Below are 16,956 nucleotides of genomic sequence, written 5' to 3'. Positions count from 1 at the left end.
TCATTTGCGAAAGTGGAGGTGAATTCATTGAATGCACTCTGATCACATCGGCTTCACACAAAAGGCGTTAAGTTAACCCAGGTATGTATATTTACATATACATCATGTATATTGTTACCAGGCTAACATTGGCTTCCGAACTTGCACTAGGCCAGGTGGTTACAATTAATTACGAGTCGTAGGGGTAGGGATTTAGGAAAATAAGCTATTTTTACAACGACATTTTATTGCCACATAGCTTTGACGTAAAAAACAAAAACAATTTTGGTTAAAGTTACTCGTTGTTCGACTTATTCCGCCCAAAACAATGGGAAAGACGCAGACTTTCAAAGATAGACCGAAACCACCAACGAAAGAGCAAATTCTCGCAGATCTTTCGTCCGCGCAAGAAACCGACGTTGTATTTCACACTCATTTTGCAGGTCCGAATTTAGTTCTGAATGCTATTTTCAACTTTTAAGTTTTTCTTATAAATTTAAATATCCCTTTTTTCAATTAAAATCACGAAATACAGTCAAGTTACCATTACCGGATCATTGCCCATAGTGGATCACTTTGATGTTCAAGACTACGTATCGCGATAAATATTTGACATTTTTAGATGATTTTGCACACATGCAGCATCTTCAAGGCCTGTTTATTAAAACGCATTTATTGAGTCGTAATTGGAGCTACTCTTTGTCAAACATTTCGGTATTTTTTTGTTGACATGTATATACAACTTTGTTTACTTCCGTCTAGTTTCCAAATCGAGGTTGAACATTATTTGCGGCCACATGCTATAACTGTTGGAAAGTAAGAAGTTAACAATTTAATTTAAAGGCCATTTAGTAGTCTTTCTGCCTGAAAAAGTCCATTTCAGTTTTGATTCATGTTTAAGATTTTGCAACACCTTAAATGAAATGAAGAATTAGGGCAATAACGGATCAAATGTGATGATATGCGTATTGATAATATAGTATATTAAAATACATGTGTATATGCAAATCTTGTTGATTCTTTCAATAAATGATCTTGATATTAATATTTTATTTATGTTCCATGTTCAATATGGATTATATTAGATATGATTCAAACAATTTACATGGTTTATAAGATGCCAGGCATATCTTTTGATCTATTTAGGATTTTCAACAGATAATTCACACAAGAACGTCATGCATAAAGTGAAGATACCATATAGAAAACAATTCATTACAAAAAATGAATATATTTATAACTGGAAATGTAACTTGGTCATTGTAAACAACACAGTTTATGTTTCAACAGTTCAAATAGCGTGTTAGATGCCCTCCTGAATGGTTTCAATCACGTGATCCGTTATGGCTACAACTGATCCGTTAATGCATTAATTCTGAGGCGAAAAAAAGGTATCACAAATACATTTTGCCTGTGCTTAAAAATAAGACTAAGCGCTGAAACAGTAAGCAAATGTAATATTCAATCAAACTGGCGTAAAAGAAGTTTCAAAACATGTATTGCTTTTCACCAGAACAACTTTATTACGCTACTGATCGGATCCTGAAATGGTTACTTGACTGTATATCAAATTTCTAAGCAATTCTTCCAGCGTGTCTTAATATGATGGTCAGAGAAACTAAATATATGACTGGATATTTAAAGGAATGCACTGCTGAACTAAATAGACAGGCAACAAACCAGCAGCATAAAATGTATTAGAATTTATGAAGTGACTTTTTTACCCAAAATTACAGCCTCTAACAGGCTGTTTTCCAATCACAAAATGTGAAAAAAATCTGTTTCCAAACAGCAAAAGAAACAACACATTTTTTTCCAAAAATCTGACCAAAATTTTCCCTAAAAATATGCCAAACTTTTCCAATAAACTCAATAATTGGTTTATTGAGTTTATTATACAGCAATTTAATTCCCTAGCACTTAAGTATTTTAAACTTTAGAAAGCAGTTAATAATGCATAAACGTGACAACCTTTATTTAAAATATCTCCCAATGAATGTACTACTAACTGTCAGATTTACTGAATGAACGAGATAGATGCATGGGTAAACAACAATACTATCGTTGACAAAGTCTTGGATTAAAATTGGCATGAAATTAAATAAATATATAAGATTTTATTCTGTTTTATTCAATAGAGGTTATTTATGATATTATGCCTAGTAATCTGCAATGAGCCTTTTTTTACTCTATGTGAACGACTAGGTGGGTTAAAGACGTAGCAATACTACCAACTGACCAACCATCTAGTATTTAGTGGTGACCAGAGAACAACGGTCTTCTGTTGATAAATGTAACTTCGGCCATTTTCATTGACTGACTGGTTCTCATTTTGACTGTATACATGTATTATAGTAGCAATAGTTTCTAATACATGTTACATATCTGTATAAATTCTACATTAAATATGGCAGAATCAAAATGGCAGCTCGGCGCAACCACCGTTAAAAAGGCCTGGGTAAAGCATTTAGCATTTGACACTACAAACATGTACTGTAGGTGTAAAGAACGGAACATGATAACAACTTGTATGTAGAGGGTATCAATGTTTCAGGAGTTTAAATTGGGTTTAAATTCATTTTCTACGTAAATTTTAGCTTATGTGAGACACTTAAGTTTTTAAGCTGACCTGAGAACAATGTGCTCATTTGTGATCGCTTTTTGTCTGTTGTGCCGCCGGGGTCATTATTTGCCCTGTTAACACTCTAGAGGCCACATTTATTGTGCGGTCTTAATGAAATTTGATCAGAAGATTTCTGCAAATGATATATTGGACGAGTTCGAAAATGGTTCGGTTTGTTTGGTGGGGGGGGCGGGGCATTTTATTCCTTATATGGCTATAGGAAAACCTTGTTAACACTCTAAGAGTCACACTTATTGTCAAATCTTCATGAAACTTGGTCAGAATATCTGTTTTTATGATATCTTGGTTGATTTAGAAACTGGTTTTGGTTGTTTAAAAAACATGGCCACCAAGGGTCTGGGCAATTTTCCGTTTATGGCTATAGAAAAACATGATTAACACTCTAGAGGCCACATTTATTGTCCGATTCTCATTATTATTATTATACCGGATTTATATAGCGCCCTTTTCATGCAAGAGTGCACGTTCAAAGGCGCTTTACATAAGAACATTTGACGTATCACAGATACGAATACATTTTGCAACACTGTTTCAAAAGAAATCGTTCAAAACTACTCAATTATACTATAAAACTACTCTATTATACTATAAGTACTACGTAAAAACATGCACAGTTACCCTAGATTAGAAAGATCAACAAGAAACTATAAAACTACCCTATGTGTATAACTATAGGACAATTAATGAAACAATAAAATCTAAAACTTAAACAATAAGTACTACGTAAAACAAACAAAAAACATGCACAGTTACCATAGATTTGAAAGATCGGCAAGACAAACCAGAGACAAAACAGAGACAGAGACAAGGGTAACGTCAGGATACCATTACCACGAGTCCACAAACCCCCAAAGGAATAATGATGCTTCCTTTAAAAGGGTAAATTCAAGTTCATGCTGATTGAGACAAGGGTAAAGTCAGGATACCATTAACACGAGTCCACAAACCCTCAAAGGAATAATTATGCTTCCTTTAAAGCATGAAACTTGGTCAGAAGATTTATCCCAATGTTATTTTGGACAAGTTCAAAAAATGGTACCGGTTGGTTGAAAAACATTTTTCCTAATATAGCTACAGTTAAAATTTGTTAACACTCTTAAAGTCACATTTATTGTCCAATCTTCATGAAACTTGGTCAGAACATTTGTTATCTTTGTAAGATATTTTGGATCAAATTGAAAATGGTTCAGGTCTGTTGAAAAACATTTCACTCTATAAGTAACATTTATAAGGTACTCTTCATGAAACTTGGTCAGAACATTTGTTCTTATGATATCTAATTGGCTTGCACAGAACAGGTCAGTTCCTTTGGATCTCAGGTTAGCGACATTTGGCCTTTCAGGCCCTCTTGTTTTTGATTAAAACAAGTTGATATGTGGTGTCTTATCCCATATAACGAAAATTTGAACTTAATGGTTTTCAGAAAATAATGGCCCTTAGGCAATGAGATTTCCCAGCACATATATTTCTCACGTCGCATTATATGTCTCCATTATAAGACCAGCAAGCAGGTGGTAATTAGTAATTGAAAACAATGCATTACAGAAACAGAAAGTTGTGTCATAAATTCTGAGCAAGTATTAGAAAATGATACTTTGAAAGTTATTGCAGCATAAATGTGTGTGTAAATATAAGCCACAGACAGTATTTGATGCATTTGAAAAACAAAATATGTTGAAACATGCCATCTATAAGGTGTTATTAAGACATACCTGAATATACATACAGTTCGTTCATAAATTTCAAAATTATTGTGTTAATAGTGTAAGACTGATTTTTTGCTTGTCTTTTTGAAGAAAAATGAGAGCTACACTACTCGCCCCGTCGTCTGCGTTGGTTAAAGTTTTTTATTAAGTCAAATCACTTTTAACACTATCAACGATAATGAAATCAAACTTGGATTACTTCTATAATTAACTCAAACTTGGAATACTTCTTTATGGCAACAAGACAATTGTGTAGATCAAGGTGCATAACTCTCAGCATTATTTTTAGAGTTATGCCCCTTTTTAAATTAGAATTTCGGGTTATTTTTTTTAATAAGTTCAATAATTTTAATACTATCAAAGATAATCAATTCAGACTTGGACTACTTTCTTATGGAGACAAGACACTTGTTTAGGTCAAGCTGGATAACTCTGTCAACAATATTTTAAAAGTTATGCCCCTTTTAACATATAATATGTCCTTATATTTCTAAAACTTTAAAACTATCAAAGATATTTAACTCAAACTTAGAATACTTCTTTATAGCAACAAGACAATTGTGTAGGTCAAGGTGCATTACTCTTTTGAACACATTTATGAGCTTATGTCATCATATGAGCAGCGTCAGCGTCCGGTTAAGTTGTGTGTTTAGGTTCACTTTTTAGCTCACCTGATTGCTCTGGTGAGCTTTTGTGATCGGTCTTTGTCCGTCGTCCGTCCGTCCGTTCGTCCATATTTGTTTGTAAACACTCTGGAGGCCACATTTCTGGTCCGATCTTCATGAAACTTGGTCAAAAGCTTTGTCTCAATGATACCTCTGTCGAGTTCGAAACTTGGTGATGCTGGGTCAAAAGCTAGGTCACTAGGTCAAAAAAAAGAAAAACCTTGTAAACACTGTAGTCACATTTCATGCCCAATCTTCATGTTACTTTGTCAAAATGTTTGTCTTAATGATATGTTGGTTGAGTTCAAAAGTGGTTCCAGTCAGTTGAAAAACATGGCCGCCAGTGGGCTAGGCAGTTTTCCTTATTTGGCGATAGAGAAACCTTGTAAACATTCTAGAGGCCACATTTCTTGTCCAATCTTCATGAAACTTGGTCAGAAGCGTTGTCCCAATAATATCTTGGTCGAGTTCCAAACTGGGTCATGCGGGGTCAAAATTAGATCACTAGGTCAAAAAAAGAAAAACATTGTAAACACTGTAGAAGTCACCTTTCATGCACTTCTTTATGTTACTTTGTCAAAATGTTTGTTTTAATGATATGTTGGTTGAGTTCAAAAGTGAATCCGGTCTGTTAAAAAACATGGTCGCCAGTGGGCGGGGCAGTTTTCCTTATTTGGCTTTAGAAAAACCTTGTAAACACTCTAGAGGCCATATTTCTTGTCCGATCTTCATGAAACTTGGACAGAAAATTTGTCCAAATGATTCCTGGATCGAGTTCGAAACTGGGTCATGCTGGGTCAAAAACTAGGTCACTAGGTCAAAAAAAGAAAAACCTTGTAAACACTGCAGAAGTCACATTTTATGGCCAATCTTCATGTGACTTTGTTAAAATTGCTGTCTTAATGATATGTTGGTTGAGTTCAAAAATTGTTCCAGTTTGTTTAAAAAACATGGCCGCCAGTGGGCGTTGCAGTTTTCCTTAGTTGGCTATAGAGAAACCTTGTAAACACTCTAGAGGGCACATTTCTTGTCCGATCTTCATGAAACGTGGTCAGAAGATTTGTCCTAATGATTCCTTGATAGAGTTTGAAACTGGGTCACGGTGGTCAAAAACTAGGTCACTAGGTCAGAAAAAAGAAAAACCTTGTAAACACTGTAGGAGGCACATTTCATGCCCAATCTTCATGTTACTTTGTCAAAATGTTTGTCGCAATGATATGTTGGTTGAGTTCAAAAGTGGTTTCGGTCAGTTGAAAAACATGGCCGCCAGTGGGCTTGGCAATTTTCCTTATTTGGCTATAGAGAAACCTTGAAAACATTGTAGAGGCAACATTTCTTGTTCGATCTTCATGAAACTTGGTCAGAAGCTTTGTCCCAATAATACCTTGGTCGAGTTCAAAACTGGGTCATGCAGGGTCAAAAACTAGGTCACTAGGTCAAAAAAAGAAAAACATTGTAAACACTGTAGAAGTCACCTTTCATGCCAAGTCTTCATGTTACTTTGTCAAAATGTTTGTCTTAATGTTATGTTGGTTGAGTTCAAAAGTGAATCCGGTTTCTTAAAAAACGTGGTCGCCAGTGGGCGGGGCAGTCTTCCTTATTTGGCTAAAGAGAAACCTTGAAAACACTCTAGAGGCCACATTTCTTGTCCGATCGTCATGAAACTTGGTCAGAAGGTTTGTCCCAATGATACCTTGATCGAGTTCGAAACTGGGTTATGCTGGGTCAAAAACTAGGTCACTAGGTCAAAAAAAGAAAAACCTTGTAAACACTGCAGAAGTCACATTTTATGGCCAATCTTCATGTTACTTTGTCAAAATTGCTGTCTTAATGATATGTTGGTTGAGTTCAAAAGTGGTTCCAGTTTGTTAAAAAACATGGCCCCCAGTGGGCGTTGCAGTTTTCCTTATTTGGCTATAGAGAAACATTGTAAACACTCTAGAGGGCACATTTCTTGTCCTATCTTCATGAAACGTGGTCAGAAGATTTGTCCTAATGATTCCTTGATTGAGTTTGAAACTGGGTCATGCGTGGTCAAAAACTAGGTCACTAGGTCAGAAAAAGAAAACCTTGTAAACACTGTAGGAGTCACATTTCATGCCCAATCTTCATGTTACTTTGTCAAAATTTTTGTCTTAATGATATGTTGGTTGAGTTCAAAAGTAGTTTCGGTCCATTGAAAACATGGCCGCCAGTGGGCGGGGCAATTTTCCTTATTTGGCTATAGAGGAACCTTGTAAACACTCTAGAGGCAACATTTCTTGTCTGATCTACATGAAACTTGGTCAGAAGATTTGTCCCGATGATACCTCGATCGAGTTGGAAACTGGGTCATGCAGGGTCAAAAACTAGGTCACAAGGTCAAAAAAAGAAAAACCTTGTAAACACTGGAGAAGTCACATTTCATGTGCAATCTTCATGTAACTTTGTCAAAATGTTTGTCTTAATGATATGTTGGTTGAGTTCAAAAGTGGTTCTGGTCCATTGAAAAACATGGCCACCAGTGGGCGGGGCAGTTTTCCTTATTTGGCTATAGAGAAACCTTGTGAACACTCTAGAAGGCACAATGATATTTGGTCAGAACATTTTTTTTCTAGATACAAGAGTTGAGTTTGAAAATGGTTCCGGTCCGTCACGGACTCTAGATAATGTGGTGACAAAATCAAGGTCATGGCGTCTTATCTTACAAAAACCTTGTTAACACACTAGAGGCCATTGTTTTGGTCCAATAATGATGATACTTGACAAGGATGTTTTTCTTGATGATATCTAGGCAAAGTTTGACATTGGGTCATGTGGGGTCAAAATCGTGGTCACGAGGTCCAAATCTTACAAAAACCTTGTCAACACATGTAGGATTAGAATACTTGCAAATATTTGCATGCAAAAAACCCATGCAAATAGACAGTACTCAATCAGAATTAATCATATGCTCACACTGCAAAAGTAAACAGCAGAGAACCAATCTAATATGCTCTAGAGTACTGAATTTTCAACAAAGCAATGAACAAGGCCTTGTAAAAAAAAAGGTGAGCGAATTAGGGCCATCTTGGCCCTCTTGTTAGTTATTGCATTCAAACTTGCTACACTTACTATCATGAGGGGACTGAGCAGGCAAAGTGAGATTAGTCTGGCTGGCATTTTGACAGAATTATGTTCCCTTTTTATACTTAGAAAATTGGGTTAAGTTTTGTGTTTAGGTCCACTTTATTCCAACAGTATCAAAGCTATTGCTTTCATACTTGCAACACTTACTAATTATCATAAGGGGACTGTGCAGGCAAAGTTATGTTACTCTGACTGGCATTTTGACAGAGTTATGGCCCCTTTTATACTAAAGAAAATAGAAAATTTTGTTAAGTTTTGTGTTTAGGTCCACTTTATTCCCAAAGTATCAAAGTTATTGCGTTTTTACCTGCAACACTCACTAATTATCATAAGGGGACCCTGCAGGCAAAGTTATGGCCCCTTTTATACTTAAAAAAAAAATTTTGGTTAAGTTTTGTGTTTTGATCCACTGTTCTCCTGGAACACAAGCTAACTATCATAAGGGGACTGTACAGGACAAGTTGCATAACTCTGGTTGGCATTTTGACGGAATTATGGCCATTTTTTTTTACTAAGTAACTTTGAATATTTTGTTAAATTATGTGTTTAGATCCATTAAATAATATTTAATTATGCCCCCCTTTGAAGAAGAGGGGGTATATTGTTTTGCACGTGTCGGTAGGTTGGTAGGTCGGTCCGTCCGTCCACCAGATGGTTTCAGGATGATAACTCAAGAACGCTTAGGCCTAGGATCATGAAACTTCATAGGTACATTGCTCATGACTGGCAGATGACCGCAATTGATTTTGAGGTCACTAGGTCAAAGGTCAAGGTCAAAGTGACTCGAAATAGTATAACGGTTTCCGGATGATAACTCAAGAACACTTACACCTAGGATCATGAAACTTCATAGGTACATTGATCATGACTCGCAGATGACCCCTATTGATTTTCAGGTCACTAGGTCAAGGTCACAGTGACTCTAAACAGAAAAATGGTTTCCGGATGATAACTCAAGAACGCTTACGCTGGCAGGTGACCCCTATTAATTCTCAGGTCACAAGTTGTAAATAATGTCTACAGTTGATTTTAACCTTACTTCATTTTTAGCTCGACTATTATATATGAAATATATATAGTGGAGCTATCCTACTCACCCCGGTGTTAGCATTTGCGTGCAAATGTTAAAGTTTGCGTACTACCCCAAATATTTTCAATGTCCCTTGACATATTGCTTTCATATTTTGCATACTTCTTTAACAACATATCCCCAACCTATAAACAAGAGCAGACAACTCTATCAAGCATTTTGTAATAATATTGGCCCCTTTTCCACTTAGAATATGCAGCAAATGTTAAAGTTTGCATAATACCCCAAATATTTAATTTTCAATGTCCCTTGACATATTGCTTTCATATTTTGCATACTTCTTTACCAACATGACCCCAACCTATACACAAGAGCAGACAACTCTATCAAGCATTTTTTAATAATTATGGCCCCTTTTCCACTTAGAATATGCATATTATTGATAAAGCTATGTTAAAGTTTGCTTACCACCTCAAACATTTTCAATGTCTCTTGACATATTGCTTTCATATTTTGCAAACTTCTTTACCAACATGACCCCAATCTATAAACAAGAGCAGACAACTGTATCAAGCATTTTGTAAGAATTATTTATGATCAGATTTTATTAATACATGTACTTTGACAAAACAACACTTACCTGAATACCACAATGGATTCCACCCAAACAATACCCCACGCCCCAACCCAGAATCCCTGCCCCCCCCTCCCCCCACAAAAAAATTATTTTTTTCCTTTTTTATTTTTGAAAGATCATCTAATAAATGACCCCACCCCACATTATACCCCCCCTCTCAACTCTCCCCTACCCCCCCCCCCCCCCCAAAAAAAAAAATAAATACTTTTTTCCCCTTTTTTTAATTTTGAAAGATCGTCTTTTAAATTATTGAATATGAACAATTTCCCCATGATGGCTTTCGTTATACTGTCAAGCACTCGAATAGTCGAGCGTGCTGTCCTCTGATAGTTCTTGTTATGCCCCCGGTAGGGTGGCATATAGCATTTGAACTGAAACTTTAACAAGGGAGATAATTTCTAAACCTGCCAAATGATATATTGTAATTTTATTTCAAAGGGGCTTTATAAGGGGCATTGTGTTTCTGACAAACACATATCTTGTTTATTTACTGTCACTAATGAAAATAGTTCAATGCTGTCTTTCTTAATACTCATTTTGCTTCAATATCAAGCATTTATTACTCTATAAAGACTGAGAAAAGTCGAGCATGCTGTCCTACCGACAGCTCTTGTTCTCTTATGGTGCAATGCATCAGAACCCCCAAATATCCATTAAATATTGTCCTCAATAAATATTTTATGTTTGGTTATTGTAATTTTGCTTGAGCAATATTGTACGCAAGCAAGTGCTCGTTATGTTTAATTTGCAGCAATTTGAGTCTAATTCTGGTAAAACTGAGCTTAATTCATTTGCAAAGTGCCATCCTAGATAAGCCTGTTCAGTCTGCACAGGCTAATCACAGACTCCGTTTTTAGCTCACCAGAGCACAACGTGTTCATGGTGAGCTTTTGTGATGGCCTTTTGTCCGTCGTGCATCGTCAACATTTTGCCTTGTGAACACTCTAGAGGCCACATTTATTGTCTGATCTTCATGAAATTTGGTCAGAACATTTGTCCCATTGATACCTCGACTGAGTTCGAAACTGGGTCATGCTGGGTCAAAAACTAGGTCACTAGGTAAAAAAAAACCAGAAAAACCTTGTGAACACTGTAGAAGTCACATTTGATGCCCAATCTTCATGTTACTTTGTCAAAATGTTTGTCTAAATGATATGTTGGTTGAGTTCAAAAATGGTAACGGTCAGTTGAAAAACATGGCCACCAGGGGGCGGGGCAGTATTCCTTACATGGCTATAGAGAAACCTTGTGAACACTCTAGAAGTCACAATTTTTGCCCAATCATCATGAAACTTGGTCAAAACATTGGTTTCATTTGTAGCGCGAGCCGCCGACTACCTGAGGCCGCCACCGAGCGCTATGTGCGCGGCCTCACAATGACGATGTGCCTTCCGAAACCCTCGGAAGGCCAATTACAAATAACAATTAATAAAAACTAATTTTTCTCAGGCTACCTGCCTTATGATTGGAAAATGAAGAGTAATTGAGTCGCCTTAAATATATACAATGCGACCAAAAGAGGGGAATAGATGCCTTCGACCGATTTTCCTGAGGCCACCACCGAGCGCTATGTGCGCGGCCTCACAATGCCGATGTTCCTTCCACGAATCCTCCGGCGTCCGTGAAGCTACATGTCACCGCCTCCATGAGGCTACTGGCTTCCGCGAAGACACTGGCTCACGTCACCCCAAGGCCTTAGGTGAAGCTTCCGTCACTGCCTTGTACGACGTCCGTAGATTCCAACCCTCTGAAGACCCTCTCCAAGAAACAGGAACTCTGCAGCCCGGGCAGCACCGTTTAAAGCTTGAAGCCAACGTAAATACCCAACTGCTCCAGAATACTGTTCTTTTAGGGTAACGTCCCTTTTCTTCAGATGTTGATCCGCTCGCAAACACCGGAGGACTCCCTTACTTGTCTATTTGCAAGCCTTTATATACTGGCGAACAGAGCGCCACCTAGCCAACGGAAAGGCACGATCCGGAAACTACCGACGTTTCCGAATTCCCTCCGCGCTCTACGGAGATTACCGATCAGCATTTCTCCTTCACTTACACAGAAACTAGCCGAATATATACGCAGGAGTTTACTTAAAACTTTCCTTAAATATCAAATACTCTTTAAATGCTTTATACATTATTTTTAGCTATACAATTAACTAACTTTATGAATAACAAGTTACAATTTCATATTGTTTACCTGGCAAATTTAAAACTAAGGGAGGTAATTATACTGTAGCAGTGAAAATACGCAAAGCATCTATTTCGACTACGAATCCTTTCGTTATATTACCCACGCCTCCGATTTGACATGAGTCCCCTCATGATTCCAATATACAAAACTAATACAATCAAACACTACAACTAATCCAAAAACTGTACACAAGCAAACTTCAACAAGAGCTATCGTACACAATGCAATAGCGAATCTCTTCTTGAGATAATAAATGTATCAACATCAGTGCCAAAAAAAAAATCTACTCACTACTTAACATGGTTCGTACTGAACCAAAAACACACAGCCTCCATTATCATACCCAGCTTCTTAATCTGTTTTGACGAGGAACAGCAACATTCTGCATGGGCTGATGGAGAATCATGGCTTTCAAACACTGTTGCACCAGCAACCTTTAAAGGCTTCAATGACGACCTTTCCCGCAAAGAGGCATTTGCGTCAAAGACACTTGACTTTTCTGAAGTCGTCCTTTCTTTGTCGCGAGGCCCATGTCGATTATTAGGACACTGCCTCCTCACGTGAAACTTCGAGCCGCAGGTATAACACCGTCGTTCCATGACGCTTGGCCTTGAACCATATCTGGGTTTTGAAGTTTCTGCGGTGCCCATGAACTGATTTAGTTGTTTGCTGAGCATGTCAACCATCTTTTGAAGCTCATCGAGTTGCTTCATTGGCTAATTGCCATCTGTACCTACCGCAGACACATGGCCGTCGGACTTTGCTCTTTCTGTCCGATTAAAGGCTTCGAGCTCCACAGCGTGCATGATGGCATCATTGAGGCTTACTGGTCGGGCCTGCTTGATGCGTAGTCTCATGTCCGCACTTTGAAGAGCATCAAGAAACTGATCTTTGGCCAATGTTTCTTTCAGGTCTGCCGGTGCAAAGGGGTATGCCAGGTTGTTTAATCTTCGAATGTCTTGCCCCAGCTCTCCCAACGTCTCCGATACTTTTTGCCTGCGATCACGTAACTGCACTCTGTACAGTTCCGTCTGGTTAGGAGGCGCAAAACGTTCTTCTAGGGCTTGCAACAGTGAATCATAATCTCTGGAATTGTGTGCAAGGTTTTCCAATACCCCTTGCGCTTGGCCACGCAACGACACTGCCAAATGCAATCCCTTGTCGTTGTATTCCCATTGATTAATCACAGCGCACATCTCAAAGTGCGCTCTATAATCTCGCCACGATGATTGACCATCATACGTAGCTTCCTTCACAATACTCAAAGGTTTCAATGGAGTCTTCTTCAATGTGACGTTTCCTTCAAAATCATTTGGATTTGATTGAGACACAGGCGTCTCTCTTTCAGGAACAGGAGTATACAAGCCATTCCGGATTTTGTCACACTCTTATGTATCAATTTCCTTCTCCAAAGTCAACATTTCACACTTTGCAACGAGGGCTTCATTTTCTCGCTTCAACCGCTCCATTGCTTCAAGAAGACTTGCGTCACCACCTTGAGCCATTTTGAGGCCTGGGCTTGACAGGTTAAAACTGTCGATAGGTTTCTGTACCCGATTCCACCGCTGCCACCAAATATGTAGCGCGACCGCCGACTACCTGAGGCCGCCACCGAGCGCTATGTGCGCGGCCTCACAATGACGATGTGCCTTCCGAAACCCTCGGAAGGCCGATTACAAATAACAATTAATAAAAACTAATTTTTCTCAGGCTACCTGCCTTATGATTGGAAAATGAAGAGTAATTGAGTCGCCTTAAATATATACAATGCGACCAAAAGAGGGGAATCGATGCCTTCGACCGATTTCCTGAGGCCACCACCGAGCGCTGTGCGCGGCCTCACAATGCCGATGTTCCTTCCACGAATCCTCCAGCGTCCGTGAAGCTACATGTCACCGCCTCCGTGAGGCTACTGGCTTCCGCGAAGACACTGGCTCACGTCACCCCAAGGCCTTAGGTGAAGCTTCCGTCACTGCCTTGTACGACGTCCGTAGATTCCAACCCTCTGAAGACCCTCTCCAAGAAACAGGAACTCTGCAGCCCGGGCAGCACCGTTTAAAGCTTGAAGCCAACGTAAATACCCAACTGCTCCAGAATACTGTTCTTTTAGGGTAACGTCCCTTTTCTTCAGATGTTGATCCGCTCGCATACACCGGAGGACTCCCTAACTTGTCTATTTGCAAGCCTTTATATACTGGCGAACAGAGCGCCACCTAGCCAACAGAAAGGCACGATCCGGAAACTACCGACGTTTCCGAATTCCCTCCGTGCTCTACGGAGATTACCGATCAGCATTTCTCCTTCACTTACACAGAAACTAGCCGAATATATACGCAGGAGTTTACTTAAAACATTCCTTAAATATCAAATACTCTTTAAATGCTTTATACATTATTTTTAGCTATACAATTAACTAACTTTATGAATAACAAGTTACAATTTCATATTGTTTACCTGGCAAATTTAAAACTCAGGGAGGTAATTATACTGTAGCAGTGAAAATACGCAAAGCATCTATTTCGACTACGAATCCTTTCGTTATACATTGATATCTCGGACGAGTTCGAAAATGGTCCAGATCGGTGAAAAAACATAGCCGCCAGGGGGCGGGGCAGTTTTCCTTATATGGCTATAGTAAAACCTTGTTTACACTAGAGGCCACATTTATTGTCCAATCTTCATGAGGGGCGGGGCATTTTTCATTATATGGCTATAGTATAACCTTGTTAACACTCTAGAGGCCACATTTATTGTCCAATCTTCATGAAATTTGGTCAGAAGATTGGTCTCAATGATACCTTGGATGAGTTCGAAAATGGTTACGTTTGCTTGAAAAACATGGCTGCCAAGGGGCGGGGCATTTTTCCTTATATGGCTATATATGGCTAGAGTAAAATCTTGTTAACACTTTAGAGTCCACATTTATTGTCCGATATTCATGAAACTTGGTTAGAAGATTCATCCCAATAATATCTTGGAAAAGTTGAAAAATGATGCCTGTTGGTTGAAAAACATGGACGCCTGGGGGAGGCATTTTCTTTATATGGCTATAGTAAAACCTTGTTAACACTCTAGAGGCCACATTTATTTTCCGATCTTCATGAAACTTGGTCAGAAGATTTGTGATAATGACATCTTGGATGAGTTTGAAAATAGTTTCGGTTGCTGAAAAGACATGGCCACCAGGGGGCGGGGCATTTTTCCTAATATGGGTATATATCATGCTTTTGACCTTGTTAACACTCTAGAGGCCACATTTATTGTCCGATCATCATGAAACTTGGTCAGATGATTTGTCCCAATGATATCTTGGATGAGTTTGACAATGGTTCCGGTTGGTGGAAAAACATGGCCGCCAAGGGGGCGTGGCATTTTCCTTATATAGCTAAACCTTGTTAACACTCTAGAAGCCGTATTTATTGTACGTTCATCATGAAAGTTTGTCAGAAGATTTGTCCCACTGATATTTTTGACAAGTTCGAAAATGGTTCCAGTTGCTTGAAAAACATGGCCACCAGTGGGCGGGTCATTTTTCCTAATATGGACTTATAAATCTTCATGAAACTTTGTCTGTTTATTTGTTTAAATGATATCTTGGATGTGTATGAAAATGAAAATGGATCTGGTCTGTTGAAAAAGGTGGCTGCCAGGGTGTTCATTAGTCATGAAAGTTGGTAAGAACATTTTGTTCTAATGACATCTTGGGCTGCACAGAACAGGTCAGTTCCTTTGAATCTCAGGTGAGTGACTTTTGGCCTTTTATGGAAATGTTTGTTTAAACAAAGCTGTCAACAGAAAATCCAGGCGATGCAAAGTGTCTGCACAGGCTAATCTGAAAAACAATCTTACTTGTGCGCATTAAGCCCAGTTTTCCCAAAACATGGTTCATTTTATAATTTAAGCTTTTATTTGCCTTTACATCTTTTTTAGAGCAAGTTGCTGCCATCCCTAACGTGAAGGAAGATCCTGCAAACAGTGAGAGATCAGAAGAGACAAACAAAACAGACCCTGCACTGGTGAACTTTACGTATGAGAAGGTCCGACAGTTAGTGCATTTACACAACCAATTAACTTACGAACCACAAAAGTTAAATGAACAATATCAACAATTAGAAAAGCTTGGTGAAGAGGTATCACTATCGATTGAAGAACTTCGGGCAGCTGCTGAACATGTTATGTCAAAAACTAAAAAATAAATTCATTATATTTACTTTTTTTGTTTGGTTCATGTTTATGTAGATATTTTATTTAGTTTTCCAGTTGACTTCATACTTAGTCTTTTGAAAAAGAACTCGGTCACATATTGTCGAAATTATAAATTTCAAACTTTTGATGATCACACGTCAATAAAAATTGATGTTCCACCAAACCCAACAAATATCCTCTATTTTATCAGAAGAACAGTTTTTCGTGCCACGCAGAGGAAATCCTTTATTGTTTCATACATGCTAGTCTTGTTATTGTAAAGGAACTATAGTTTCATGGTTATACATTTGTACTCTCAATTTACTGACAAATTTCAAATTATCCTTCAATCTGTGAACAAATCGCTTTATAATGTCATGTTTGTGTCAAAATAACAAAACCAAATGCATATAATATTTATTCATTGTATTTTTGTTTTCTTGTTTTATGTATAAAACTTGTATAATAATTAATGTATATAATATATTTTTATATATACACAATATGCACGGTAAAATATATACAAATGATATATAAGTACATCACATGAATTCAGACAAGACTTACATGTCATGTATAACTGTATGGCTCAACTTTGTGACAAAAGGACGAAATCAAAATGGAGGAGAAAACCAGGAGAGCAAGATGTATTTTGAATTTGGCTGTTTGAAATATGCAAAGTATTTCATTTAACAATTACAAAGAAGACAAAATTTAGTGAAATGTTCACTTTCTTTAGATGAATTACCAGAATTAAGGTGTGAAGATTGCAATACAGACTCAAAAGTATTATAAATCGGATGGTTAATTGT

The 16,956-nt window shown here is 37.9% G+C and overlaps 1 protein-coding gene across 1 annotated transcript; it reads left to right on the top strand.

Moving 5' to 3' along the window:
- The first annotated feature begins 213 nt into the window (after positions 1-213).
- LOC127858733 (UPF0449 protein C19orf25 homolog) lies at positions 214-16,169 on the top strand. Its single transcript, XM_052395977.1, has 2 exons — positions 214-422; positions 15,890-16,169. Exons 1-2 carry the CDS (start codon positions 308-310, stop codon positions 16,153-16,155), a joined length of 381 nt encoding a protein of 126 aa, XP_052251937.1. The 5' UTR covers positions 214-307; the 3' UTR covers positions 16,156-16,169.
- Positions 16,170-16,956: the final 787 nt, after the last annotated feature.

Source organism: Dreissena polymorpha, chromosome 1 (assembly GCF_020536995.1).
Source record: "Dreissena polymorpha isolate Duluth1 chromosome 1, UMN_Dpol_1.0, whole genome shotgun sequence".
Lineage (NCBI taxonomy): Eukaryota > Metazoa > Mollusca > Bivalvia > Myida > Dreissenidae > Dreissena > Dreissena polymorpha.
This window is presented reverse-complemented; position numbering and strand designations above follow the sequence as displayed.